Here is a 26,649-nt window from a genome sequence, read left to right on the forward strand (position 1 = left end):
AATCGATAAAGACGTGCAACTCCTCTTGGACCTGGAAGTGTTGTGTGCTCATCTGTGTGGCTGAGGGTCGGTGGGGTTATTTCCACGGTCTCCTGCTTTGAACCATGGAAGTCTGTTGACCTTCGATTCTGGGCAGCCCAGACTGGGAGCGGATGGTTGACGTGCGGCCGGACAGTTTCAAGTGTCTGTTGCTTTGAACGCCAGAGCTTTGTTGACTTCCAACCCTACACACTCTAGATTGGGAGCTGATTTCCTCCAGCTGCTGCTGGATCTTGGACAGCTCATGAGATGTGAACCGCCTCCTCCTCTCTGCTGTCTGTATCTTTGCTGTCTGCATCACCTGCTGCTGCTGCTGCTGCTGCTGCAAATTCTTTCTCCTTTTTGAGGAAGTGGACGAGGACATACACGAGGATGTGGACGAGGACAAACTGGATGTTGGCATGGAGCCTGTCGTCATCCCTTCTGGAAATTTCTTTGAGATTATCCTGAGACCTCCAGACAGCATGAAGACATTGTCAAATCCTCGTTGGCACATGACGGTGGCCGCCTGACTGGCAACGCTCTCGTCCTCATCATACAAAATGATCATTTTCCCTGGTACATTTTTATATCCCCACATTTCTTTAATTCCCTCCTGTTGAAATAGCATGGGCAGTGGAAAACTGTATGCACCAATGATGTGACAGCGGTTGTAATCATCTCGCTGCCGTACGTCCAGCAGCATGTAGGGGCAGTTGGGATAGGGTCTGTCCGCCAGCTCAAGCGCTGACACCTCACTCTCGAGGCTCATGTCTCTCTCACTGCTGAAAACACCAAACTGTTCTGACTTTGCTGTGTTCCGCCGATGCTCAGTGTCCCTGGTGTCTCTTACGTCCTGGTGACTGAAGTGACACCGCAGGTTTGCATCTTTGGCTCCGTGTGAGTCACTGTCTCTCTCAATCTCGTTCACGTCTGACACAGAGGCTGCCTGAATTATCATTTGTGCAAACGTCGTCACCTTTAACCGCTTGAATATTTCATCTTTACGAAACTTGAAATACATTCTCCTCTCCTCCAGCCTTTCCATATATTGTGAAAGGCTGGCTCCTGTATCCAACGTGGTTTTCACATTCTGATACTTTGGGTTTTTCTGTATTTTTTTTTCCCCATACTTCACATTGCCTATTCCCCAATTAAGTGTCATCCTCCTGTGTATGGTAACACGAAAAGAGATTTATTTTCTTCTTTGGTGATTTGCGGCAGTTGACGTAACGTTGCGCTGCTGCCGTTTCCACTCTGGTGACATCAACACATTCATCATATCAAAGGCAAGAGTATTGATGACATCGGTGTTCGAAGGTAAAGGTGAAGGAAAGTTAAATGTTTGAGAAACAGGAAATACAATCGCTTCATGTCCTATGACACGTGTTGTGTGTTGTCTGCAGCAACAGTATACCACGCCTGTTGCCTTGTGTCACCAGCGCCGCCCGTGACTCTCATGTAGGAGGATAAAGCGTTAGACAATGAAGGAATTAATGAATTTAAACAGACATTGACAACAAAGGCAATGCAGATAAATCCATTACAGACAATGACAGAGTAATCACAGATGCTAACTGTAGTAACTCCACCACCCACTGAGCAATCAGCAGTACTCACACGGCTGATCTTTGCACATGTAAAGGTCAGATCAAAGGCAGATACGACAGATGAGGGATTCTGTTGTTGGATATAATAAAAGCAATAATAATAATCATTGTCTTCTTATATAAAGTGCATTTTATTGAACGTAGGGAGAAGAAGGTTGAGGTAGGAGTCAAGGAATGACATTGGCAAATTAAACTGAACGATTTAAAACAATTGGACTTTAATTAAATAATACACATAGAAGAAATTATTTAAATCTAAAAGTAGTTAGGAAAAAGAAGAGGGGAAAAATCAAAAAATCTAAATCGACACCTTATGTAGGCTTTGTATTATTTTTCATGCATTAGAGACGGTGAAATGCAAGATTTTCGATTAGTTTATGTTGATTTATGACGTGTCTCCTACATATAGAATTCCAGGGAAACTGTGAGTGATTGTATACGTGGAGGTGTTACTCAGCCATGAACATGCTCATCATCACCCACTCGCTGGAATAAATGTATAAATGTGTTGCTTCTCTTCTGCAGGGAATGGGTTATCTTCATGCCAAAGGCATCGTTCATAAGGATCTGAAGTCTAAGAACGTGTTCTATGACACAAACAGGGTGGTCATCACAGACTTTGGCCTGTTTGGGATGTCTGGCGTGGTAGAAGAAGGCAGGTAGGAGTCAAATAAGTGAAAGGTTAATAAAACAACATTTAAAAAAATCACTCTGTATGTCTGTATGAATGGTTATCTTTAATGTGTGTTTTCAATGCATTTAGACGGAATAATGTGTTGCGGATACCCCACGGCTGGATTCACTACCTGGCTCCAGAGATTGTCCGTAAGATGAGTCCAGAGGTGGATGACGACCAGCTGCCTTTTTCCAAAGCTGCTGATGTCTATGCCTTTGGGTACTGACCAATGTTTATTCCATTTAAACAGAAGCACAGAAATATAGTTTATATTGATAATCTTGATGATTATTATGTTAAGTTTCAGAAGTGGATTCTTCTGTTACAAATAAACATGGAGGTTTGATATAAGTAAATGCTTATTGCATCAGGTTAACTGAGAAGTTGGCAGTGTTTTGATAATTAATCACAGGCACAAGTTCTACACTGGCACTTTAAAGTTAGAATTAAAAAAAAAAAGGTGTAATATTGTCATATAATATTATAGTTCCAGAATGTTGGGTCACACTGGTGTTTGAAGATTTGGTCAGAGAAAGTAAGGTTGTAATTCTGTAACGTCGGGTTGTATAAGGTTGGGCTTCTAGAAAGTTACAGGAGTAGAGTAGTAAAGAGGAATAAAACATGTTCTTGAGTAAGAAACACACCAATTAAAAACATTTCAGAACTTCAGTATGTTCTAAGAGAGCATTTTCCTGTCTACTATTTTTACTAATCAGGAGAAATTCAATTTAGGACCCAAGAGCAGGCAGGTGAGGAGAGGTGGCACTTTTTAACTGCTTATTCAAAAGGGTTAACAAACGTGAGGGAAGTAGTTGAGGTGCCGGTAATAGACACGGCGATCAGTTCCAAACAGCGGCGAGGATAAGCATCAGTGGCAGCATGCACACGAGAGAGCACAGGAATTAATAAAAAGATAAAAACGTAAAAAAGGGTCAACATTAGAGTCAACTAGACTCACTTCACTGAGGCTTGCAGTATAGTTTGTGAATTAGTTTGGTTTCATATGTGTTTGTGAAAGGTAATTCAGAATTAAATCACATCAAAGAAACATACAATGGTTCAAATCAGAGAAATAAATGCATTCATTAAATGTAAAATTCCCATGGATAGAGAAAATGTAGCCTGTGTAAGTCCATGTGCTCTGAAAGCTTTATGTCCATGTGAGCCACTTACGACAGACAGAAAGTGAATGAGAAAGACTCTGAGCTGCCTGTTCTCTGACTCTGACCTTTGTGTCGTGTCACTTTCAGCACAGTCTGGTATGAGCTTCAGGTCGGAGACTGGCCAATCACCAACCAACCTGTGGAAGCTAAAATCTGGCTCGTTGGCAGCGGTGTGGGCATGAAGAATGTGCTGACAGATGCCAATCTGGGGAAGGAGGTTACGGTAGGCACAGCAACAAGCCTCACCATTCAATGTCATCTTTAGACTGCCCAAATTGATGATTTTTATATTGCGAATTGAAACCACAGCACATATTATAATAATAATAATAATAATAATAATAATAATAATAATAATAATAATAACAATAATATAATAATAAACTTCATTTATATAGTACCTTTCATACAAGAATTGCAGCTCAAAGTGATTCATAATAAAAGGAAAATAACATTTCAACAGCAAATCCAACAATAAAATTTAAACAGGGTGGATGAAAAGGAAAAGTGAAAACCCTGTTTCAAACTTTGAAATAAAACACATAAAATCACAGTGTTCTTTGCAGTATCAGCTAACCAGGGAGTTGGCAATGTAGCCCATGAAGTATACAAGGTTACAAGGAGGAGGAGCTTAAAGTCAACTCTTAATGTTACAGTGTAGGTGCAGCTAAGACTGGACTTGTGTGCTCTCTCTTCCTGGTTCTGGTTAATAAACAAGCAGCAGAGCTTTTGGATGAGCTGAGGTCTGTCAGTGGTTTTCCTTGGCCAGTAAAAAAGTACATTACAATAGTCAAGTCTGCTTGAGATAAAGTAATAAAGCATTAGTTTTTCAGCATCTTTTTGATTTATAAATGGTTGCACTTTACGTTGGTTTACGGCCATACCACCCTGAGTCAATTCAAAACTTCTCTCTTCTTGGAAAAACAAAAACAATCCAATAAAAAACAACTAATTTTACACTCTGGAGAATAAGTTTGTATATTTTTGAGTAGATTTTTACTGATTAAAGACTATTCACATCCACAGTATTTCTAATAATTCTCTATTCTGATTTTGTGGTGATTAATCTTACATTTAATGACTCCTTTTATCATATGATCATCATTAATCAACGCAAACTTCATGCATTTTCATGCAATAGTTGGTTAATCATTGACAGAAAAGAGAGGCACATTTTTCTCAGTTTAGGTTTTAAACTTAAAAAAACAACCCTAAGAAACAGTGAGGCTGCAGAGAAACACTCTGATTCACAGGTATTACGTGGTAAACCTGGTGATTCCTGGTGCGTTCTTTTACCACCAATCAACTGAAATGACATCCAGAGGAGAGAGTTTGTCACTGGGGAAGTTATTCACTTCTGTAACTTTGACTTCTTCTTCTTCTGTTAACCACAATCACAGCATGGGAGGTCTGTAGAAATTAAACGAAATTAAACGGTCGTATTCATTATTTAATTAGTTGTTATAAGTCATTGTTAATCAGTAAAATTGTGAAAGGCAGTTCATCAGCAAATGTTTAATCAGTACCATCCCTGTTATTTAGTTTGAATAGCAAACCTAACCTTCAGGTGGGTCGCACGTGTTTCATGTTTAGCTGAACTGTAAATTGTTATTAATTATGATGTATTCATTCAAATCAAAGTTATGAAGTTATACCATCTGAACACAGTGTGTGTGCTCTTCATCACTCATCCTGAATTAGCTAGTTGCACATTAGTCACAGTCCCCTGCTTCTGTTGTGGAACACATTTCCTTTGGAGTGCCACAGGGTTCTATCTCAAGTCCAGTTTTATTTACATTGCACAGTAGGTAAATCAAAATGTTATCCAGCACCTTTTAAAATTAAGGTTAAAATAAAAAATAGGTCATAAACATGCATCTTAAGTAAAACTCCCGTCTGTTTTTACAATAAGGTTAATATTAATAATGTAGACTTGTGAAGGTAGACAACGTAAGCTGTTTGTTGTTAATTCTGGCCTTAACTTGATTTTCCATTAACCATTCACTGCTTTCTGTTGACGCTTATGCAGCCTAGTTGTTCACTAGCTAAAGGCCAAGATTTTAAACCACCTGTTTCCCAACAGGAGATCCTGTCTGCCTGCTGGTCCTTCGAGGCAGACGACAGGCCGACTTTCACCCTGATGTCTGACATGCTGGAGAAACTTCCCAAACTGAACCGCAGGCTCTCTCATCCTGGACACTTCTGGAAGACTAATGAGTATGTATCATAGACAGATGGGACATTCCTGTCCCAGGGCCAACCAGCCGACAACACCAACACTAAAAAGGGGAGTCTTTGATTTAGTTCATCACTGCTGTATCATTATCCACATATTCATGTCACAACGGCGTGAGGGCAGAATGGCTTTGAGCTGAAAAGAACCAATACATGATCAATCAAATGCAAATGTTAAAAAAATAGGATTTTATAAAGAAATGTGAATATTATGATTCTGTCCTGCTGATTATCAACTGATATAAAGGATCTGAAATGTGACTTTTGTATTTTGGTGAAGTGTCTCTGATTTGTTTATTCCTAACAGGGCATATTAGTCGTTGCTCTCTGAATACTGACGTTCTCTTCTTTTATGGTGTCGCTCACAGTCACCAGTTCTGTAGTATTTTTTTGTGTGTTTCTGAGAATCACTCCATCTTTCTCTTCCCTGTCATTTCCTGTCAACTGGGTGTCGACTGATCCACCCCTGCCTGCTCTTGCTGTGTCTGATCTCCATGGCTTCCCTTGGATCCTACACTTCCTCTTCATCTGTGCCTCTGCTCCTCTCTGTCCATGTGCTCTCTTGTTTTCCAACACTCCCAATTTCTGTCTCTTTGGCGCTTTTGTCTGCTGGTGAAGGTTGTGGGATCATCATCATCATCATCATCACTGTCTGAGAGATCTCTGTCATCAGGGTCTGCATGCTCACTGTCCATACATGTACAAATACAGCAGCTGAGAGCTGACCGCCTTCAAAAACTCTATTGGATTGAGCTATCTTAAAGAGATTAAGGAGTACAAGGTCTGTTTTCATGTGGTGGTGACATGTGATCTGGATCTGATGATGATGAGGATGATGATGAGACATGGTCCTAATCAGGAACAACAGGATACGTGGGGTAACCTGAGTGGAGAGGGCCACACAACTATTTTGTAAGAGCTCCCTTAAATTGTATAACTGGTTCTGGTTGGAAACCCCTTAACTGGACCCCCTTATGTTCTTCTGGCGGGGCCTGGTTTCTAGATGATGTCTGTGAACTTCCATTTGCAAAAAACGTCAGCATGGCGCCGGCTTCAAAATGGCAGTTCAGATTCAGCCACACAGAGATGTTATACATGAACTGCACTTGAAATTTTCTGATTTGCTAGTTTGAATCCTGGCAGGACAATGGCTCTTGTGAATTAAAATTTTAATTGTGAATTATGTGATAATGCTGCAGCTGTGTGTGTGTGTGTGTGTGTGCGTGTGTGTGTGTGTGTGTGTGTCCTGCCTCACTCCAGTCAGTATGTGTGTACGATATTCAATGAATGTCATGGGCTTCAAAAAATAAATAAATGGTGAAACCCAATCAAGCATGATCAAGCAGTGACCCAATGTATACATGTATATAAAGTGCTGGTTGTTGTATTTAAAATACAGTGCTTGTGTGAGTACAAGGTTTCATTGTAACTGGTACTTCATTTGTATTTATGTATAGATGATAGACACTCGAAACTGTTGACAGTTGATTGGTGTTTTTCTTTTTGAGGGTGGGTTGGGAGAAGTTTTGTACATAATTTGTTGATATTTTGGAAGCTTCTGGTCTAAACAACTGTAGACATTAAAGCTGATTTAAAAGATAAATGAAGTGGCTGATTTCTGAACGTTGAAACGTTGAAACTGCTTTAATAACTCACTCATTGTCAATGTCAACTTTTTAAGCAATCTCAGTCGACCAAAGTGCAACACAGGCACGGCAGAAACAGGTCAAAAAGCAAACTACAAAATAAATATAGAAATATTTAATAGTAAGGAAGAAGCAGTGGAATGAAAAAGGCAACCTGTGTAGCTCACTCTGTGAAGCGGTGTGTTTTCAGTGGATTACAAAAGTTAACGTCCTCCTGAGCATGAATTTACTCACTGTAAGTGGGACATGGGTTCACTGAAGGATACACAGGATGTCACACTGTTTTCAGCCTTAAAAACGGTTGAACTTTACAAGAAGCAGGAGCTGCACAGAAAAAGTCATGGGGTTTACTGTCATGCTATACTTTACCAAATGGACTTCTCCATTTCATCAGGAGACTCACTGCTTCCTCTTGTTACATGGAGTATGGGAAGAGTTTTTGAAACCATGTGATATACAGAGTTTGACTTGATATTGAGTCTTTGTCATCTGCTTTTGACACTTATTGAATGATGGCATGGACCTATCTTATCTGCCGTGTTGTTCTTTATGATCAGTCCTGAGAGGCACATGACTGGTCATTCATCAACTTGTGTAATAAAAGTGCTGTAGCTTTGCATCTTATGGAGATCAATATTATAGATACTGACCTCGTGTCCTGCAAGTCAACTATTACAGGTCAACTAAAAGCGAGACACATTCAGTACAGAAAGCTTTAAGAGAAATGATAAAAAGTAAAGAATTGTACATGGACCTTTGATGGAATAGCAATTATTATTGTAAAGCCAGTAAATCCTGATTAATTCAGCAACACACTTGGCCTGAGCTGGTCTTTCATTAAAACTGGAGCTGTGTACAGGTCTGTGCAGAAACATTTATTGATCCAGTATACATATCTAAACCTTTTCACTCAAGCTGTGTTTTCTTTTTCCATTAAATACCAAAGTTACCTCATTTTGAATTAATATACTCAGTAAGTTTCATCGAGTGTGCACCAACCACACATTTGTTTCCTTTGTAAAAGCAATTTGTATCTCAGGTCAGCTCAGGCCATATGGGTTTATTTAGCTCCGCAATTTGTTTTGTAATGGAATGAATCTCTGAAGGATGCCTGGAGGGAAGGATGAAAGATGCAGATTTAAGTAGCTATAATAGAAAATGTATAGGATATAGGAATATAGCCTCTCACACAGTCTCTACAAAGTAAAAAGCATCCAAATCAACAGGGGATGTTAATGAATGCTGACACTGACAACCTTTTTATTTTGTAAGATTAACCACAGACTGAACAGACAGTAGATAGAAGGTTAATTTACACAGTTAAACACGCTGACCTCCTTTTTTGATGTTCTGTTCTCCACTCTACAACTAACTGTCATCTAATGTATAGGCTTAATCAAGCCAATAATGAGTATGACCTGGTCACACATTTGAAGGAGTTTCATTTTCCTCTTTTTTTGTTTTTGTCCACATGTGTGTTTGCAGTTCAAATGTTTTTCCCTTTGCTTTGAAGGAATCACTCCATTCCAATGGATGAGTCATTCCAGGATTTCGGTGGAAAAGCAGGCAGTATGTGGGAGGGCTGGTTCCCAGTATTGCTTAATGCTGCAGTGAACCTCGGATTGGCTTTCTGTGGCAACACAGATGCTGTGAATCATTACCGATAAAACATTTGCTCTTTTTTTACCTCCTCTTTCACAAGTCCTTCTTCTTCTTCTTCTTTGTTGGTTTACGCGGGCAGAGCCCTACTTCTTGGTTTGCACAATAAGCTTCTGCTCCATTCAGGCTGCTGTAGACACATGATAGTGCAACAAAGGAGCCTCAGTAAAACAACACCCTCAGAGTACAAGTAAAAGGAGAATTGTCAGGACACAAAGATCAACAAATATTTCTTTATCTTTAAGCAATTAAACCTCTGGGTTTACTAAACTTCTGAAAAATAAACCCTTCTAAATGTTACACACTGGACCTTTAAAGCTAGAGGCTCTGACATGTGGGAATGATTATACACAGGCTGGTTAAGACTGAGGCAGCAACACAGGCAACACGATGACGAACTCCAGATACAGTTATTCATAAATACAAAACAATATGTATCTTACCAGAAAATTACTTTGGTAGAGGTTTTATAATATTACTTAAGTAAAAGTCTTAAAGTACATGACATTTACTGTACTTAAGTATCAACAGTAATTTTCTGATATAAAATGTACTTTATAAAGTAAAAGTAAAAATCTTAAAAATGTGTGGATGTAGGATTGAGCAATGGTAGCTCAGTGGTGGGGCAATTCCTGACTCTGCTAGTCTATGTGTCCTTGAGCAAGACACTTAACCCCATGTTGCAGCGTGTGAATGGGTGAAAACTGTAAAGCAGCTCATCAAGACTAGAAAAAACTCTATATACTGTAAATACAGACCATAATAGCAACTCTTCTTCTTTTGATTATATTTGGTAGTAACAAATATAGTTTGAGGAAATGCCGTGGAGTAAAAGTAAAAGTTGCGAGAAGTACAGATAACAAAGTGAAGTACAGATACGTGAATTTTGTACTTTTTGTACAGTAACAAAGTATTTGTACTTTATTACATTACAACACTGGTAACAGGTAGTGATGCCATCCTTGAGATTCTGACCTTTTGCAATCAGACATTCAGAGTCTCCGGTTGGACAATACCAGCTGTCAATCACACTGTGTCCACGATTATGTGCCGAGCTTCATCCTCTATTTTCCTCAGCAGAATATAATTCAGTATAATTCACAACATGTTAAATTAAAGCAGACTTCAATAGAGGTCTTGTGGCTGCTGACTCTGGACAGTGCAGCTCTAACCCTAACCCTAACCCTCCCACACCGTTCTCATGAGCAAACGAGCCTCCACTGGTGTTCCAGACACAGCTCTGAGTTTACTCAGTTAAAAACATTCACATCCCATCCACCCCCTCGTCTTTTCTGGTGTTCCCCAAGGCTCTGTCCTCGGCCATATATTTCACATACACAACATTCAGTTCCACTGCTACAGTATGTGGATGACATCCAGCTCTACTTGTCCACCACACACTCTTCCATTTTTCCATTTCTATATATCGCCCCTATAAATAAAATCTATTATCATTATTATTATTATTATTATTATTATTATTATTATTATTATTAATAATAATAACAACATTATAGAGAGAAGAGAAACCCAACAGTTCACACAATAAGCAAACACTAGGCATCAGTGAAGAGAATGTGCAGCAACAAATTATTATTATTATTATTATTATTATTATTATTAATAATAATAATAATCATAATAATACAAATTAAGAGAGAATTTAGCAAATTAAGCTAATTTGCTAAAAACATACTTTCATTTAATTTAATAGATTTTCTTCTGCTTTTAATGACATTGAAGTTCTATAAACATGTGAAAATTGATTGAGAAGTGTCTAAACCTATAACTTGATACAACTGTTATATATCTGCTCCTATCTTGTCCGTTCTGGCCCCCACCGGCCAAGGCAGATGCTGCACATTCTCTTCACTGATGCCTAGTGTTTGCTTATTGTGTGAACTGTTGCGTTTCTCTTCTCTCTATAATGTTGTTAAGGTTTCTGCCTTACTATGTACAGTGCCTTGAGATAATCTACTTTATTTTATTTTATTTTACTCATCATTTACTTGCCATTGTTTCAGCTGTTGTTGGATTTAAAGTAATTTAGCTGGATTGGATTGGATCAATAAATAACTTTGATTTCTCTTTGCTGTCTGCCTAATATAGTAAGACTATATTAAATGGCCTACTTCCTAATTGACATCAGCAAAAAAATCAAAAGAATCAGGCCATTTGTTTTAAAATATACAGTCTATTTATACATGTACTTTATACAGTTTTTCACCCTGAAATGATGAACTGCTATAAAACAAAAAAAAGTACACGTATCATAGTAACGATATACATTAACAAACACTATGTTACATTAAACTAGCCTCCATATTCCTCTCCATGTATTTTGTGAATTAAAACAAAAAGGAATAATACAAACATAGTGGAGGAAATAACTGTAGTCTCTGTCGTGTCTACAGTTGTTCAACAAACAGCTGGCACAAACACTGATAAACACTGATACACTGTATAAACACCATTTATCCAGAAACAAACCCTGATTATTTATTGATGATCGATCACCTGACTGAGCAGAGACAGACACAGATCATTCTGTGACCGCTTGCCTTTAAACCACACCTCCTCTCGGCCCCGCCTCCTGCAATGAAAACGAAACTTTTCTCCACTATAAAAGCGTCAGAAGTTTCTTCATCTTCTTCTTCTTCTTCTTTTCTTTTTTACTCCAGACTCTGCAGCAAACTTCAGCTCCGCAATTCAAAGTCGAACCATGGCTTTTATTCAGACACCGTTTTACAATCCGGTAAGTGATTGTTGACATGTATGTGGTGACGTTTGGTGATGAAGTGTCTGTTTTTGGGTGAAGCCGTTAGACGGTAGACAAATGTCTGCCTGTGGTTGGACGAGGGAAAGTATTTGACTTATGTTATGTTAAAAGTGCAAAGTAAACACACAAACACTGGATTAATAATTGGAATAACCCAGTTCCACACAGAGACGTCACACTGATCGGTGTAGGGTTTAAGCAGGGGCGTTTTTACAGCCCCCAGCACAAGGGGCCTGGGGTCGGGTGGCCATTTCCGTAGCCCCTAAAAGGAGGACACACTATTACACTGTAAAACAATTGTGTCCATGGTCATGATGGTAGGATGATACAGTGATTGTGAGATACTCTATTCATTGCAAGGCTATTTAATTTTTAATATATATTAATATATTATTATATTTTTATTGGTCTTAATTAAAAAGAATTAAAAGATGTTTTATTTTCCGGCATTTCTGTCAGCTTTTTACAAGTGTTTTTGCCTTAAAGTTGCTGTGTGTAACTTTTAAATATTAAAACCATCTCTGTGTTTCTCAGTAGAAGCACTGACAAAAGGTTTCAGGAGTGGGTTCAGTAGTTTGACTCGATAAATGTCTCTTGTCCTCATCCGTCCTGGCTCTGCTGCTGTTTACAGCTGTAAGCAGGGAGCTCTGATAGTTTTGCTTGAAACAGCCCATTTTCAGATGAAGGACACAGCATGCAAATAATCTTTTCTGTTCACAAAGATGAAACACAGACAGGAAACTGCAGCGTTAAGCACTGTTTCACTCTTGTTTAACCATCATGTGTTGCATGTAGGTTTTGGCAGAAAGCTGTAGAGGTGTATGGAAGTGTCTTGCTATCACACTGCCATACACATTTACTGTCACATAAAAGGGAAAAGTTTCTCGTAAAATCCAGACATTTTCATGTTATTATGACATAAAGTACAACCTCATCGTGTTATAACAAGAAACTAGGAGTTAGCTCATTATAACCTGATGACTTACACTGTGTTAACATTTCACGTCATGTGTAAACTGGTTGTTTGGCAAAAGTCAACTCTTGTCTAAATTAAGAAAAGCTCAGTGAGATTTGAAATATTGAGGAAATGGCTCACTTTGACGTTTCGACTTCCTCTACAATCTGGGGTGGTGACATGGTGAGATTCTACTGTTCTAGAACATGGTGACCTGATTATAAGATGATTTATGATGTGAAACATTTCACATTATGAGACAACTTGTAGTTGTTTTTGTTATCATGTGAAAAAAACACCTTGTTTCAACATTAAATTTTCATTAAAAACTAAACAAAGCTCACAGAACACTACACATATTTGCTTAAAATAGCAGTCCATGGTTATATTAAAATAAGGCAGACGTCTCAGGAGGAGTTAGGAAAAGACAAGGAAGGAAAAATGTGTAATAATAATATGTTACATAGCAGCTGAAGCCCTTTAAGGTATCTCAGTGCACAGTCCTATATCTTGTCAAATAAATCTCCTCAGTCTTTGTGATAAATTCTTAATCTCTCAAGATTCAGTGTGTTTGACAACAGGCACAGAATCCAACTTCCAAACATGCACACAATTATATTCCAAATGAAATAACCTTTGTTACATACTTATCGACTAAAAATAGGACACTTGCAGCTTCCAAAATCGTGTCAGATTACCTATCATGGATTTACATGGATTACAAACAGGTGAATAATGGAGTCCATTGAGTATTTTAAACTCTATAAGGTTTTGGATTTTGATGTGAAGTTTGTCATCTTGATGAAATTATTCAATCTAACACGTGAATCTCTGCTGTGATCGTTGAGGCTTAAACTTGAAGTTAGCAGATGGGGAAACAGGTCATGGGTGATTGAATGTAGGAGCTTTGTGACACTTCCGCATTAACGGTCTATTGAGCCGTGAACCTGCTGTATGAATGTATGTCATTTAAGGTCATGTGATTATCATGCTGTAACAGTTACAATAAAAAACCTGCTAATTGTATGTTAAATCCCAATCTTTCCAGACCATGCCCTTCACTGGGTCAATCCAAGGTGGTCTGCACGAGGGGAAGATGATCGCCATCAGTGGACAAGTCCCGCCTGGAGCCAACAGGTCAGCTCTTTTCATTTATTTATCATCATTTAAGCTTTTCTTTTCCTTTCTCTCGGCTGTCGTACCTATGATTAAGTTACACATTTGGTGTGTGCATATACAACTGTGACATTACCTTGAATTGGATTGAATTTGCTGGACTTCCATTGTCTGAAGGGCGAGAAACGTCGTGCCAGTAAAAATACAAACAATCTGTCAGATGTGTTCAATGGAATCTATGATTTATTGGTTATAGGTCCAATTCCACACCAGGTGCCATCTGGCAACATATTTGGACCACAGTCCGTCTTTAAGTGACTCTGAGAGAAATGTTTTCTTTGCAGATTTACAGTTTGTACTCAACTATGACTTGTATTATATCTTGTATATATGCTCCCTTATTATTATTTATTTGATTATTTTCATTACTTGCAACATGATTTTTCACGACAAGCTTCTTAATGAAGAAAATTATTCTAAAGCCAAATGTATTTATCTTTTTAAGTTCTCATAATCAATGACTTGTCCCATGATTGCTTTTAGGTTCCATGTGAATTTACAGTGTGGCTCCAGGACCAATGCGGACATTGCTCTCCATTTGAACCCCCGGTATGACAGTGACTCTTGTGTGGTCGCCAACACACTGCAACACGGCAACTGGGGCAACGAGGAGAGGAAGAACAACTCCTTACTTCTTCCTGGCTCCACCTTCAACCTGCTCATCACAGTCACCCGTGATTCCTTCCAGGTCTGTTGAGCTAAAATTGCTGATAATCTGAAAATGATCTGTTACGTACTACTGCTAGTCTAGTAATGCATTTTCTTTGCCTGCTTATGGAGAACATGGTATTTTAGGCATAAATGATAATGCATCGATCGAGAGGTGATTGCTCTATGACAGCAAGGGAAGTTCTGTCTTCTCTAAAATGTCTTAAAATAAATGGTCATATATGTACTGTTGTATTTATATTTCATGACTAATGGTATGTTTCCACCGGCACGGCACGGTTGTTGCGTTTCCACTAGCATAGTACCTGGTACCAGATACTTTTAGTACCAGCTCTGGCGAGGTTTCAAGCGAGCTGAGGCAATACTATACTATGCGTGACGTCGCCAGACTGCCGGCCACTGATTGGTCAGAGTAGTGAGCCGTGCAGTGATAAACCGTGCCGTGCTGGACTAGTTTGTTTAAAAACAGCTGAGGGGATTTTCTTGTTGGACATTGCCAGCAGTAGAAGCTCAGCTTCAACTGCTCTCTATGACACAGCACAGAAGAACTATTTACACTGTGCTGAGTGAGCTGGTGATTGGATAAACGCCAACTGCTCCATGACTACCAGAGACTTCCCTGGAAGTCTCTGGTGAGCACAGATGCTGGGCTGATGCGTGACGATTGGAGGAACAAGTTTATTGTGTCACAAAAACCCAGCAAATGCTGCCATTTTAAAAGTATCCCGAAAGGATTATGTGTGAAATTAATGTACAAAGACGAAAACTAAGCACATTTTTGCTACAATTTTAGTTTCAGTTAGTTATCAACTCTAGTTTTTATTTTTATTTCAGTAAATGAAAATGTTTTTTTCAATTTTAGTTTTGGTTATTCTTGTGAACTATAATAACTTATAGTGAAGACAAGCGTTTTCGTGTCTCAGTCCCGTGTGGAGTTTGTGAGTGAAGTCTAGAAACAAATAGCAAACTGTGTGTTATTTGCTCAGCGACATAGCCTGTTTACGTTATATAGTACATATTATACACTGTAAATAAAAACACTATGATAGCATTTCAGCTTTAAATAATTATCATGTTTCCTTTGTTTCGTTCATTCATGTATACAGTGAGTAACTTGGCCTGAGATGAGCTTCCCTTGTTTCAGCCTCTGCCTCACACACATATCACTGCTGATGCCACAACATCTGACTTTCAGTTCACATTTCACACAGTCAACTGACCAACTCATCAAACTGAAAAATGTGTTTTGTTTTTAATCAGACATAGACGTACTGTGTTTGGGTCAAGTTCTGAGCAATTTCATTAGATTGTGAGAGTGGATCATCCCTCCATCCCACTCACATGCTCTGAAGATTGAAGATTGAATGACTTTATTCCTCCCCCAGGGGGAAAACACACATTCACAACAGCTCAGTTAAGAAATGAGAATAGAATAAAAATAAAATAAAATAAAATAAAATAAAATAAGAAAATTACAAAAAAAATAAATAAATAATAATAAATAAAATTGGACCACTGGACCGCTGGATGGAGATACATCAGTAAACTGACATTTTACAACTTTTACAACAACAGTATTCCTCAATGCTCAGAATAAAGTACAAGTTAAATCATACATTTGCTCATTCCAGCTGAATATCAACGGCAGCCACTTCATGGACTACAGGCATCGTATTCCCGTTAACCGAGTGGACACCATCGCTGTCGGCGGGACTGTTCAAATTTCCTCCATTGCCTTTCAGAGCAACATGGTGAGGATGTCACTACAATTATTATTAATAATAATAATAACAATAATAATATTTAAAAAACACTAAGAAGTACAATTGATTATAGCGATTTCCTTCCATATGTAGCTCCCTGGACATCCTGTATTTCCTTCTCAACCTTCATTTCCTGCCCATGGAGCTTTTCCTCCTCATCCTGCCTTCCCAACTTGTCCAGCATTTCCTCCTCAGCCAGGATTTCCATCACAGCCAGGATTTCCCTCACAGCCAGGATTTCCATCACAGCCAGGATTTCCATCACAACCAGGATTTCCATCACAACCAGGATTTCCCTCTGGAATGTTTGTGAGTATCAGACGTGATGTGATTAACCCTTTAGTAAACAAAGTTTGTTGTTTTTTTTCCATTACTATGTTAAAACGTACAGTATACTGTATACAGAGGGTATAAGAATATGCAATATCGAGTTTCTTATATCCTATTTTTTCAGCACTACCTAGGCAATCTGTTGAAAATTCTGTTCTTTTATTTTCACCAACTATATAAACACACCTGAGAGGAAAGTACTCAAAATGTTCAAAAATCTTATTGAATTTGTGAAATTTGGAAACATGTCAAAGTTCACTTGGCTCGTTTCACTTGGTCTAATTTTGTGATTTCTGCAGAATTCTTGCTACTTTATATCACTAATAAAAATGTGATATAAAACAAAACATAAGAAGACGAAAGAAAAACAAAATTTTAAAAGCCTGAATATGTGACCTACTGTATAAACACTAGAGATGTAACGATATGAACATTTCATATCATGGTTATTGTGACCAAAATTATCACGGTTATCAATATTATCACGGTATTGTTAGATGTGTTCAAAATGTTCCAAAAGTACTGAACACACACACTGAAATCTTTTAACCAAGTTTTATTTAAAAAAAGATATTTTATATTATATGATAAATATTATTATTATTATTATTATGATCATTATTATTATTATTATTATTATTATTATTACTATTATTATTATTATTATTATTATTATTATTATTAATAATAATAATTATCATCTGACTGACTGACACACACACACACAGGTCCTCACTCTGTGTCGGATAATAATTAAGTACCAGCGGCCGTACACAGCATAAAAATAAAATAAAAAAACACAGAAACAAACACATTTTGGTCTGCTACGGTATGTGTTGTCTGCACACTACTCGCTTTCGCGAGACAAACCATGACGTTTGTCTTGCGTCAAACGTCGCGACAAACCATGACGTTTCACACTATTCCAAAATCCCGTTTTTGTTGACTTACTCGCTGAAAAGTTGTGTGTGGTGGTCACGGAGATGGCTCATCAAATTGGAAGTTTAAAAATACAAAATATGCCCAGACTTCTGATTTTACGGGGGGGAAATCTCTGGAGCGCAGGTGGCTTCAGCCGTGTTGTCGCTGGACAGCGCATGCGCGCCCGCTTCTGAGCGAGTGCAATTCAGGTGCCGCTGCTTCTCCAGGAAATGAGCAGTATCACTGTGAGTTTTTCGGTAATCAGTTGCGGTAATCAATCACGGTTTTAACGATAATTAAAATTTGAAACGGTAGTACTAACCGTCGGGAATTTTACCGCGGTTTATCGTCATACCGGTAATCGTTACATCCCTAATAAACACACACCTCCAGTATGTCCACATAAGGAGTTGTGTATTATTACCATGGGTGCACATGCGGCACAGATCCTTGAACGAGCACTAACGGTTAAATTCCTGACAATTCTAATAAGATGTGTTTTCTACAGTGGCTGCATACATGGTCTACATAGACTGGAGTGTAGGCTGAACAGGTTCAGTTACATTGATGTCGTCAAGCCCTGTGTTCTCCTGCTGATGTACTGTTGTACTGTCTGTGATCATCTCTGTCAGTGATAACAAAGTAGCTGCTGTTTCATGCTCCTTAGTCTGTAAATAAATCACAAGGACATTTACATCAATAATAATGAATTCTTATTCCTTCCTTGGTGCAGGCTGTTCCATACAGAACCTCCATCAACGGTGGACTCGCACCTGGGAAGACCATCATTATCCAGGGAAATATTCAGCCCCACGCCACAAGGTCTAACTCTCTAATGAGCTGCTGCTGGATTTTACTCTGAAACTAATTGTACACCTTAAGTAGTCAAGACAGTGAGGAGTAAAATCAGGCACCAACTAACTCTTATTTTCATTATCGACTGATCTGTTTATTTAGTTATTAGTTCAGTGTAGTACAGAGCTTCTTTGTCCCTAAAGTGGAAGTTAGTGTTGTAGGTGGCACAGTACAGTAGTTGGAACAAATGGAAATTGTTTAGTTTTGACTCTGGAGAACATGAATCTATGTCCAGAGAAAAGAGTAAAGAACTCGTCCAATAGTGGATGGACACAACTGGAGAGCATGGACAGCGCCTTCTGCAAAACTGTTCTGTCAGTGTGTCAGTGAGAGCTGCTGTACCCCAATTACTTTACCAGCTTCAGTGATAGTTTTGGACAAAATTAGGAGGTTTGGCAAGTGTTTAATGATCACTTTCCTCAAGTTTTTCCTGTGTCCTTGAGCAAGACACTTAACCCCCCTTTCCTCCTGACAGCTGTGTCAGCAGCGTGTGACTGGGTATGAAAGAGGAGTGATAGAAAATGCACTGCACGTTGTATGAAAGTGTGAGTGAATGGGTGAATGGCAAAACTGTAGTGTAAATCAGCTTTCCACCGGCTCTACTCATGGCAGGCTCTGCATCACCTCTGCCGAGGCGAGGCGAGTAGAGCCGGTGGAAATAAGACATTTAAGTGGTCATCAAGACTAGAAAAGGGCTATATAAATACAGACCATTTATATAACTACAGACCATTTATATTAATACAGACCATTTATATAACTACAGACCATTTATATTAATACAGACCATTTATATAACTACAGACCATTTATATTAATACAGACCATTTATATTAATACAGACCATTTATATAAATACAGACCATTTATATAACAACAGACCATTTATATAAATACAGACCATTTATATAAATGCAGACCATTTATATAAATACAGACCATTTATATAAATGCAGACCATTTACAAGTAATTCATTAAACCCACAGCTAACTGGTCTCTGTGTCAGTAATGATACAACTTAAATTAAAATAAATATTATGTTATAGACGTTAAATCTAAATCAGTTTAAAAGCCATAATCTAATACCATTTAATCCCACATGTCAATAACAGAGAAGAAACAGTGAAATGCAAAGATCGTGTTCCCAGAAACTAAACTAGGACAGAAAAATGGAGCCACATTTTCCAGAGTAACAGTCAGTGTGAGTGTTTCAGTTCATGTGAGGTGACAACATTTCCTTCAGTCGCAGCAGAAACAGTGACACAGCATTTTGACTTTGTGCACTGTGCTTCCTGATCATGTGATGAGATCCTGTGCTTTTCAAACTTTCTCCCGCTTGTTGAACTGATAATGTCCAGTGAGCTGCAGCCTCTCATTCTTTTCATCATCATTTCATCTGGAGATTTACTTTCATTGCAACTAAAACAAACCCAAGGTGGAACCCACACTCTCTGGGTTCATATCCTGGCAATGAATCCAGTTTATTTTTCTCAGGTTTCCTCAACTTTGGCGTTAGTTAAGTTTGTCTGTGACAGGGACTTTTTTTTTTCAAAACAGGAAATGACCCCTGATCGAAACAATTCCAAAATACTGGAGGTTCGCGTTTATAGATCACATATTCAGGCTTTAAAAAAATTCTTGAGTTGAGTCACAGTTATGATTAATTTTATATCACATTTTTAGTAGTGATATAGTAGCAAGTAGCAATAATTGTGCAGAAGTCACAAAATAGACTTTTTCTTTTCCTTTTGTTCATTAAAATGAGCCAAGTGAACTTTGAACTGTGACATATTTCTAAATTTCACAAATTCAATCCGATTTTTGAAGTGCTTTTTGCTCAGGTGTGTTTATATAGTTGGTTCAAATGAAAGAACATTTTCAACAGATTGCCTAGTTGTGCTGAAAAAAAGGATATACGAAAGTTACTCTATATTGCACATTCTTATACCCTCTGCACTGTATGTTTAAACATAATAATGGAAAAAAGCCAAAATGCTCGGTTTTATTTTAGGGTTTAGTGCCACCTGGTAATAGTACATTCCATAGCATGTATTGTTAGAGCAGAGCAATATAATAACATGAGTACTATTATTTATCATATACTGTATATGTACAATGTATTAGATGTTTTTTTTCTAGTAGCTTCACCTTCATCAGGCCATTGAAGAGCAATATTTAAAATCTATGCGTGCTTTATGGACGTATTGACCTCTGTGTCCTCAGGTTCCATGTGAATCTCAGCATCAACTCTGGCATCGCTCTGCATTACAATGCACGTTTCAATGAGCACGCTGTGGTGCGGAACACTAAGCAGGGGGTGCACTGGGGCAGCGAGGAGCGTGGTGGAGGCATGCCCTTCCACCAGGGGCAGCCATTCACGGTAAGACGACACACTCACACCAGCGGCCAGTGACATGAAGACCCAGCGTTTAACACAGGGGTTTTAAGTCCTACAAAGCTGGTCTATGTTCTTCTCAAAGGTCAATCAAAATGGTAACTGGAGCGTCAAGTTCAAAATAACAGATGAGAATGTAGCAACAGATACTGAACAATCACATTACTAGCCAGGATCCAGTCATAGTGAGGACCCTCATAGACATAATGCATTGTCTTACGTTAACAGTCACAACTTCACAGTTCCAGCACAACTCGACACTACTAGTTACTAGTTTGTTTTTCCATTAGTGATAGTACCTGTACCTGGTGCTTTTTTAGTACCTGCTCTGGTGAGGTTCCAAGTGAGCTGAGACGATACTAAAACAGACTGCCAGCCACTGATTGGCAGAGAGACAGAGAGTGTCGTCAATGGAAGAGTCATGAGTGCGACGTCCAACACAACAATCAAAGCAAACAATGCCCACACTGAAGAAGTACTATAGTAATGAAAAACGATACCAAACCGAGTAGAGTCGACACGCAGAGTCATGCTGGAACTGTGTAGTGGAAAAGTGCCTAACCTTAACCTAAACCCTAATCCTAAAACCAGGTCCCCCCCAAAAGCTCTTTAAAGATATGAGGACCAGCCAAAATGGTTATATGATTTTTGGTCCTGACAAAGCCACAAATATACACATACACACACACACATAATCAGACAATCATTCACACCTGCAGAGCATCACACACACACACACACACACACACACACACGCAGAGAGAAAGCAATAGAAAAAAGGAAAGAGATAATGACCCTGTGGTTATAACTTAATCATTAACATTGTTGCATTGTTTTTAAGTAATATTCTTCACATTAACATTATATGTCTACCATTTAAAGGTCTATTATTATTTTTTTATTTATGTGTACAGTATGATTTTAATATATATATATATACATGTATTTATATACTAAATGTTTCCCTTTAACTGTAAACTAATGGTCATATTTATGGCACACACTCTATTTGCAAATTTAGATTGTTTAAATGTTACGGAATTCTACTTAAATAAGAGTTTTTTTTTTTCTTATTGTTTTTACAGTGTGCCACTATAACATACATTACGGTAGCAGGCTTTCCTTCTCATACAACACAAAGTCACCTTCTGTAATTTATTCATGGTTCTGTTCAACTCAGAGTAATGATAACATGTTTTGAGTTTGCTGAAAAGTATCTGTGATAACATCCACATTTAGCTCTGAAAAGCTCTCTGTGCAGAAACAACTGATCATAAAATGCCCTTTTTCTTTGTTCTTTTTTGTTTCTTTTCAGTTGACCATTTCCTGTGAGAATAGCTGCTTCAGGATTCTGGTCAATGGGATGCAGGCTCACACCTACAACCACCGCATCACTCCACTCAGAAACATTCACACCCTGGAGATCGACGGTGACCTCACGCTGACCTCTGTGATGGTGTAGAGATCCACCACCTGTGGCTGTCACCTCATAACCACCAATTCTTATCACATCTATCAATGAATCCATGCTGATTGATTTGACTGGATGCTGCATATTTACGTCCAGTGCTTTCATACCAATATAACATATATAATAATTTCTATATAATCATATGCCATACTTTGTTTTTGTTTTTTTTTACAAAAAAAGGGAAAATTCATCAGGTTGGTGCTGTGTTATGTTGTGTTATTACTCTTATCAGCCTGAACGCAGCTAAGGAAGTGGACCTGAGTGAGATTTTAACCCTTGAACTCCTAACCCTCAAAATGTGCGTCTGACCTTTTTTTTTTTTTATTAATATCTGGCAATTATGTATAACATGCTGCATGTTTAAATACTGTTTTAACAACTTAAAATGAAGAAAAAATAACACATGAACAACATAGTTTGCGTGTTAAATTTGAATGTGAACAGTATGAAACATATTTACAATGACATTTGTTTGAGTCTTTGTCTCTTCATGTGCAAAAACAGGACAAAAAATGGAAACTATGTACAGGTGTTCTTCCCACACTTCCCTTCTCTCTGGCAACAAAGACGCTGATTCTCTGGCTTCCTGGAAGATCGGGAGTGAAATTACTTAAACTTTTTAATTAAAGTTTGTTAAAAAACATGTTTGGACTCTTTAATAACTGATTGTAAAATGTGACTTGAATGTGCTCTTGAGCTTCTGTTCTCACCCAAGAAAGAAAACAACATTCAATTCCAGATTTCTTTTAATCAGGAAAAAAAAACTGTAATAAAAAGAGAGATTCATGTATAAAACAGTGCAGTGTCAGATATTCAACATACAAATAGACTATGAAGAAAACAAGAACTCTTTTAAAGAAAAGGCAACATTCAATTTAAACCCATACAGTTGTTTATATTACACTTTAAATATAGATATATATAATATAGATTTGACTTTAAGGTTTATGACCGCTGATACATATCTCAACATGTCTGACCCCTACCCCTCGGCTTAAACAAATGGCAGAATACGCTTCCTGAACCTAGTCACTAGTACTATACTACCTATTTGGTTTGTTTTTTATGACATTAAAGTATAATGTATCATATTTAATGTTTTTAAACCAGCCTCTATCATCTTCTTGATGTATTTTGTAAATGAAAAGAAGGAATAATCAAGATATAGTGTCGTCTCTACAGACTTCCATTATTCAACAAACAGCAGGCACATACACTGATAAGGAGTGTTTCCTTCCGTGTGTTATCAGTGTGTGCCTGCTGCACCATTTATCCAGAAACGAAACCTCATTATGTATTACCTTATGAGTGACCACTAGCTAGACCTCCTGCAATGAAATCGAAACCTTTCTGAACAATAAAAGCAGAACTTGTTCTTATCATCTTTTTCTTTACTCCAGACTCTGCAGCAAACCTCAACTCTGCAATTCAACCTCGAACCATGGCTTTTAACCAGACACTGTTTTATAATCCGGTAAGTTGTTGACATGTATGTGGTTACGTTTGGTGATGAAGTGTCGGTTTTTCTTGAGTACTTACATCAACGTCACAGCGACAAACAGCACGAACGTCTGGTGCCCATAAAGCCACGCTCTTTTGACCGCTCAGAATTAAAGATGTTTTATTGATCGGCATTTCACGTTAGCCGCAATTTACGCTTTTTAACCAACAATATACATATATGATCGACACTGCTTTCAGACAATATTTGTTAGACCATAGATCTTCTATCCTCTATAGCCAAACTCTTTCCCTTTTTGCCACATGTTGGATAATATAACACAGCAAGTGTTAAAATAAAAGTCAAACATTTTAAAGAAGTCTGCTTGAGAGAGTGGGTTTTTCTTTTGTAAAATACCAGTAGAAACAGTGATAATTTTGATCATGTTAATCATTGGTCAGAATTTCAATTTTGAATGAAAGTGTTGTTGTTAACATCTCCATTATTATCATCATCATTTAGCTACAGAGTCTTATGTTAAGCTTTTCACAGCCATTTTTGCCTTAAAGGGTTGTTGTGTGTAACTTTTTAATATAAACAACTGTTGGTCGCATTCAACTGTGTTCACACACTGCTAATGAGTAAACCTATGCGCTACAAATGACTAGAAAAAAAAAGTTTGAATAAATACAGATGGTATAATTGTACTATTGTCATTACACTGTGCAGTCAGTATTACTGTCATGATCACAGGGGAAGCCAAAAAAAGTGGACAATTGCAGCTTTAACTGGAGAGTAGTCTTATATAACTGTGACTGGAAAGATGTGTGGTTGATTCAACTGAAGTGAACAAAAATCATTAGATCATGGGCTAACTTTCAAGGTTGTATCTCTGTGTCACATCTTTAACAAAAGTCAACAGAGACTGTGACTCAAAGAGAAAGTGAAAGAAATCGCTTATTACCTGCTGCATATCACATCCACCATGGGCCTTCAAGCCTTCAGCAGCAGTCTTCCATCTCTACTGTGAACAGTAGACAAAAACTACACATGAAACTTAGGAACAACCAATATTCGATTATCTGTTTTTCTAAAATTCATACAGTCACATGTTTCCAATGGAAGGAAATGAAGTTTCCCTACTGACAAATTGACATGACAGAAGTAGACAGAGATGTTCTGGACGGTTTTGACGATGGTTACATAGATTCAAACCCTTTTAACGTGACCTTCGTTGATTTACTTGGCGCTGTTGGCTTAATCATTCCTCAACAGATTGAATAGACCTGCAGTTACTCTTTCATCAAAGCTTGTTCAGCCGCCACATTTTATGACATGGTGGAATTGGTGGAACTGGTGACGTGGTAGCTCAAAAGTGGGCTCAGCAATTTGACTCGATAAATGTCTCTTGTCCACATCTGCTGCTGTTTACAGCTGTAGAATGTCATTTAAGGTCATGTGATTAAATTGATATCATACTGTAACAGTTACGATAATTAATTGTATGTTAAATCCAAATCTTTCTAGATAATTCCCTTCACAGGAGCAATCCAAGGTGGTGTGCAGGTGGGGAAGACGATCGCCATCAGTGGACGAGTCCTGCCTGGAGCCAAAAGGTCAGACTGATCTTTTCATTTATTAATCATCATTTAAGCTTTTCTTTTCTGATTCATGTGAAAATGTAACATTTTTGGGCAAAGTATTTTGTTTGTTTTCTTTTATTTGTCAAAGGAAGAGGTGTGGTCAAAGAGGAAGAGGTGTGGTCAAAGATCTGGAGCAGCATAGTGTTTAAACAAGTGTTATGGTTTAGTGCAGCATATTTACACGTTTGTATTGGTGCCTGTGTGTCGTCAACAACTTAAAGAGAAGAAAGAAAGTCTAATCAAATAAAATTATAACAACATTTTGTCCATATTTCTTACATTGAGGAAGAAAAACGGATTATTACAAATAATTAAATAATCATTTGTAATGTAAAGAGAGAAACAAAAACCATTTTCATTTATTTTTAAATATAGCACTTTACTTTACTGGCATATTTAAAAATATATTGACGTGTGCATATACAACTGTGACATTACCTTGAATTGGACTGAATTTGCTGGACTTTCAGTGTCTGAAGGGCGAGAGAAGTCAAAATAGTACAAATACAAACAATCTGTCAGAAGATTTATTGGCTGTAGGTCCAATTCCACACCAGGTGCCACCTCTGATATAAATGTTTTATTTATACTCAACTTCTTAAGCTTCTCAAGCTTCTTAAGAAGGAAATGTTTTCCAAAGCCACATTAAAAAAAAAATGTATATATATAGTTCTCATAAATGTCTTGTACACGACTCATGACTTGTCACATGATTGCTTTTAGGTTCAATGTGAATTTACAGTGTGGCTCCAGGACCAATGCAGACATTGCTTTCCATTTTAACCCCCGGTATGACGGTGACTCTTGTGTGGTCGCCAACACCCTGCAACACGGCAACTGGGGCAACGAGGAGAGGAAGAGCAACTCCTTACTTCTTCCTGGCTCCACCTTCAACCTGCTCATCACAGTCACCTATGATTCCTTCCTGGTCTGTTGAGCTAAAATTGTTGATAATCTGAAAATGATCTGTTACGTACTACTGCTAATAGTCTGAGTACAGACACTGGGCGTGACCATTGGAGGAACAAGGTTATAATACTTAATTACTTAATTTTTCATTTAGTTTTGACTTTTTGTTTTAATTAGCTTTTTAGTTTGTCAGTTTGTTTGCATTTGTCAGGTGCAAGTATTGTGTCATAAAAACACAAATATAACAGTCTACAAGAAAGTAGACTGAAGTGCAAAATGTGCATCATTGTGCTGAGGGTGGATGAAGTTAGTGTGCCAGGTAAAACAGACTAAA

General features: G+C 37.9%; 3 protein-coding genes across 8 annotated transcripts in view; all 3 read left to right on the forward strand.

Moving 5' to 3' along the window:
• The window catches only part of LOC131462654 (kinase suppressor of Ras 1-like), a 47,117-nt gene extending 39,812 nt beyond the window's left edge, over positions 1 to 7,305 (forward strand). For all 4 annotated transcript variants that reach the window (XM_058634048.1, XM_058634047.1, XM_058634045.1 and 1 more), the window contains exons 15-19: positions 2,154 to 2,287; positions 2,392 to 2,523; positions 3,555 to 3,690; positions 5,551 to 5,684; positions 6,321 to 7,305. In XM_058634048.1, the coding sequence (XP_058490031.1) occupies positions 2,154 to 2,287; positions 2,392 to 2,523; positions 3,555 to 3,690; positions 5,551 to 5,684; positions 6,321 to 6,420 (636 nt within the window). In that variant the 3' untranslated portion in view covers positions 6,421 to 7,305. The remainder of the gene's footprint in view (positions 1 to 2,153; positions 2,288 to 2,391; positions 2,524 to 3,554; positions 3,691 to 5,550; positions 5,685 to 6,320) is intronic.
• A 4,293-nt stretch (positions 7,306 to 11,598) lies between these two features.
• Positions 11,599 to 22,965, forward strand: LOC131463216 (galectin-9-like). The gene is made up of 8 exons (XM_058634989.1): positions 11,599 to 11,762; positions 13,790 to 13,878; positions 14,401 to 14,605; positions 16,218 to 16,337; positions 16,443 to 16,658; positions 18,334 to 18,422; positions 20,680 to 20,836; positions 22,167 to 22,965. Exons 1-8 carry the CDS (start codon positions 11,730 to 11,732, stop codon positions 22,311 to 22,313), a joined length of 1,056 nt encoding a protein of 351 aa, XP_058490972.1. The 5' UTR covers positions 11,599 to 11,729; the 3' UTR covers positions 22,314 to 22,965.
• Positions 22,966 to 23,519: 554 nt separating this feature from the next.
• The window catches only part of LOC131462677 (galectin-9-like), a 39,350-nt gene continuing 36,220 nt past the window's right edge, over positions 23,520 to 26,649 (forward strand). The window contains exons 1-3 of one of the 3 annotated variants that reach the window (XM_058634100.1): positions 23,520 to 23,796; positions 25,291 to 25,379; positions 26,130 to 26,334. In XM_058634100.1, the coding sequence (XP_058490083.1) occupies positions 23,764 to 23,796; positions 25,291 to 25,379; positions 26,130 to 26,334 (327 nt within the window). In that variant the 5' untranslated portion in view covers positions 23,520 to 23,763. The remainder of the gene's footprint in view (positions 23,797 to 25,290; positions 25,380 to 26,129; positions 26,335 to 26,649) is intronic. The other 2 variants (XM_058634101.1, XM_058634099.1) reach the window with 2 other exon arrangements.

This window comes from Solea solea, chromosome 7 (assembly GCF_958295425.1).
Source record: "Solea solea chromosome 7, fSolSol10.1, whole genome shotgun sequence".
In the NCBI taxonomy this organism is placed as follows: domain Eukaryota; kingdom Metazoa; phylum Chordata; class Actinopteri; order Pleuronectiformes; family Soleidae; genus Solea; species Solea solea.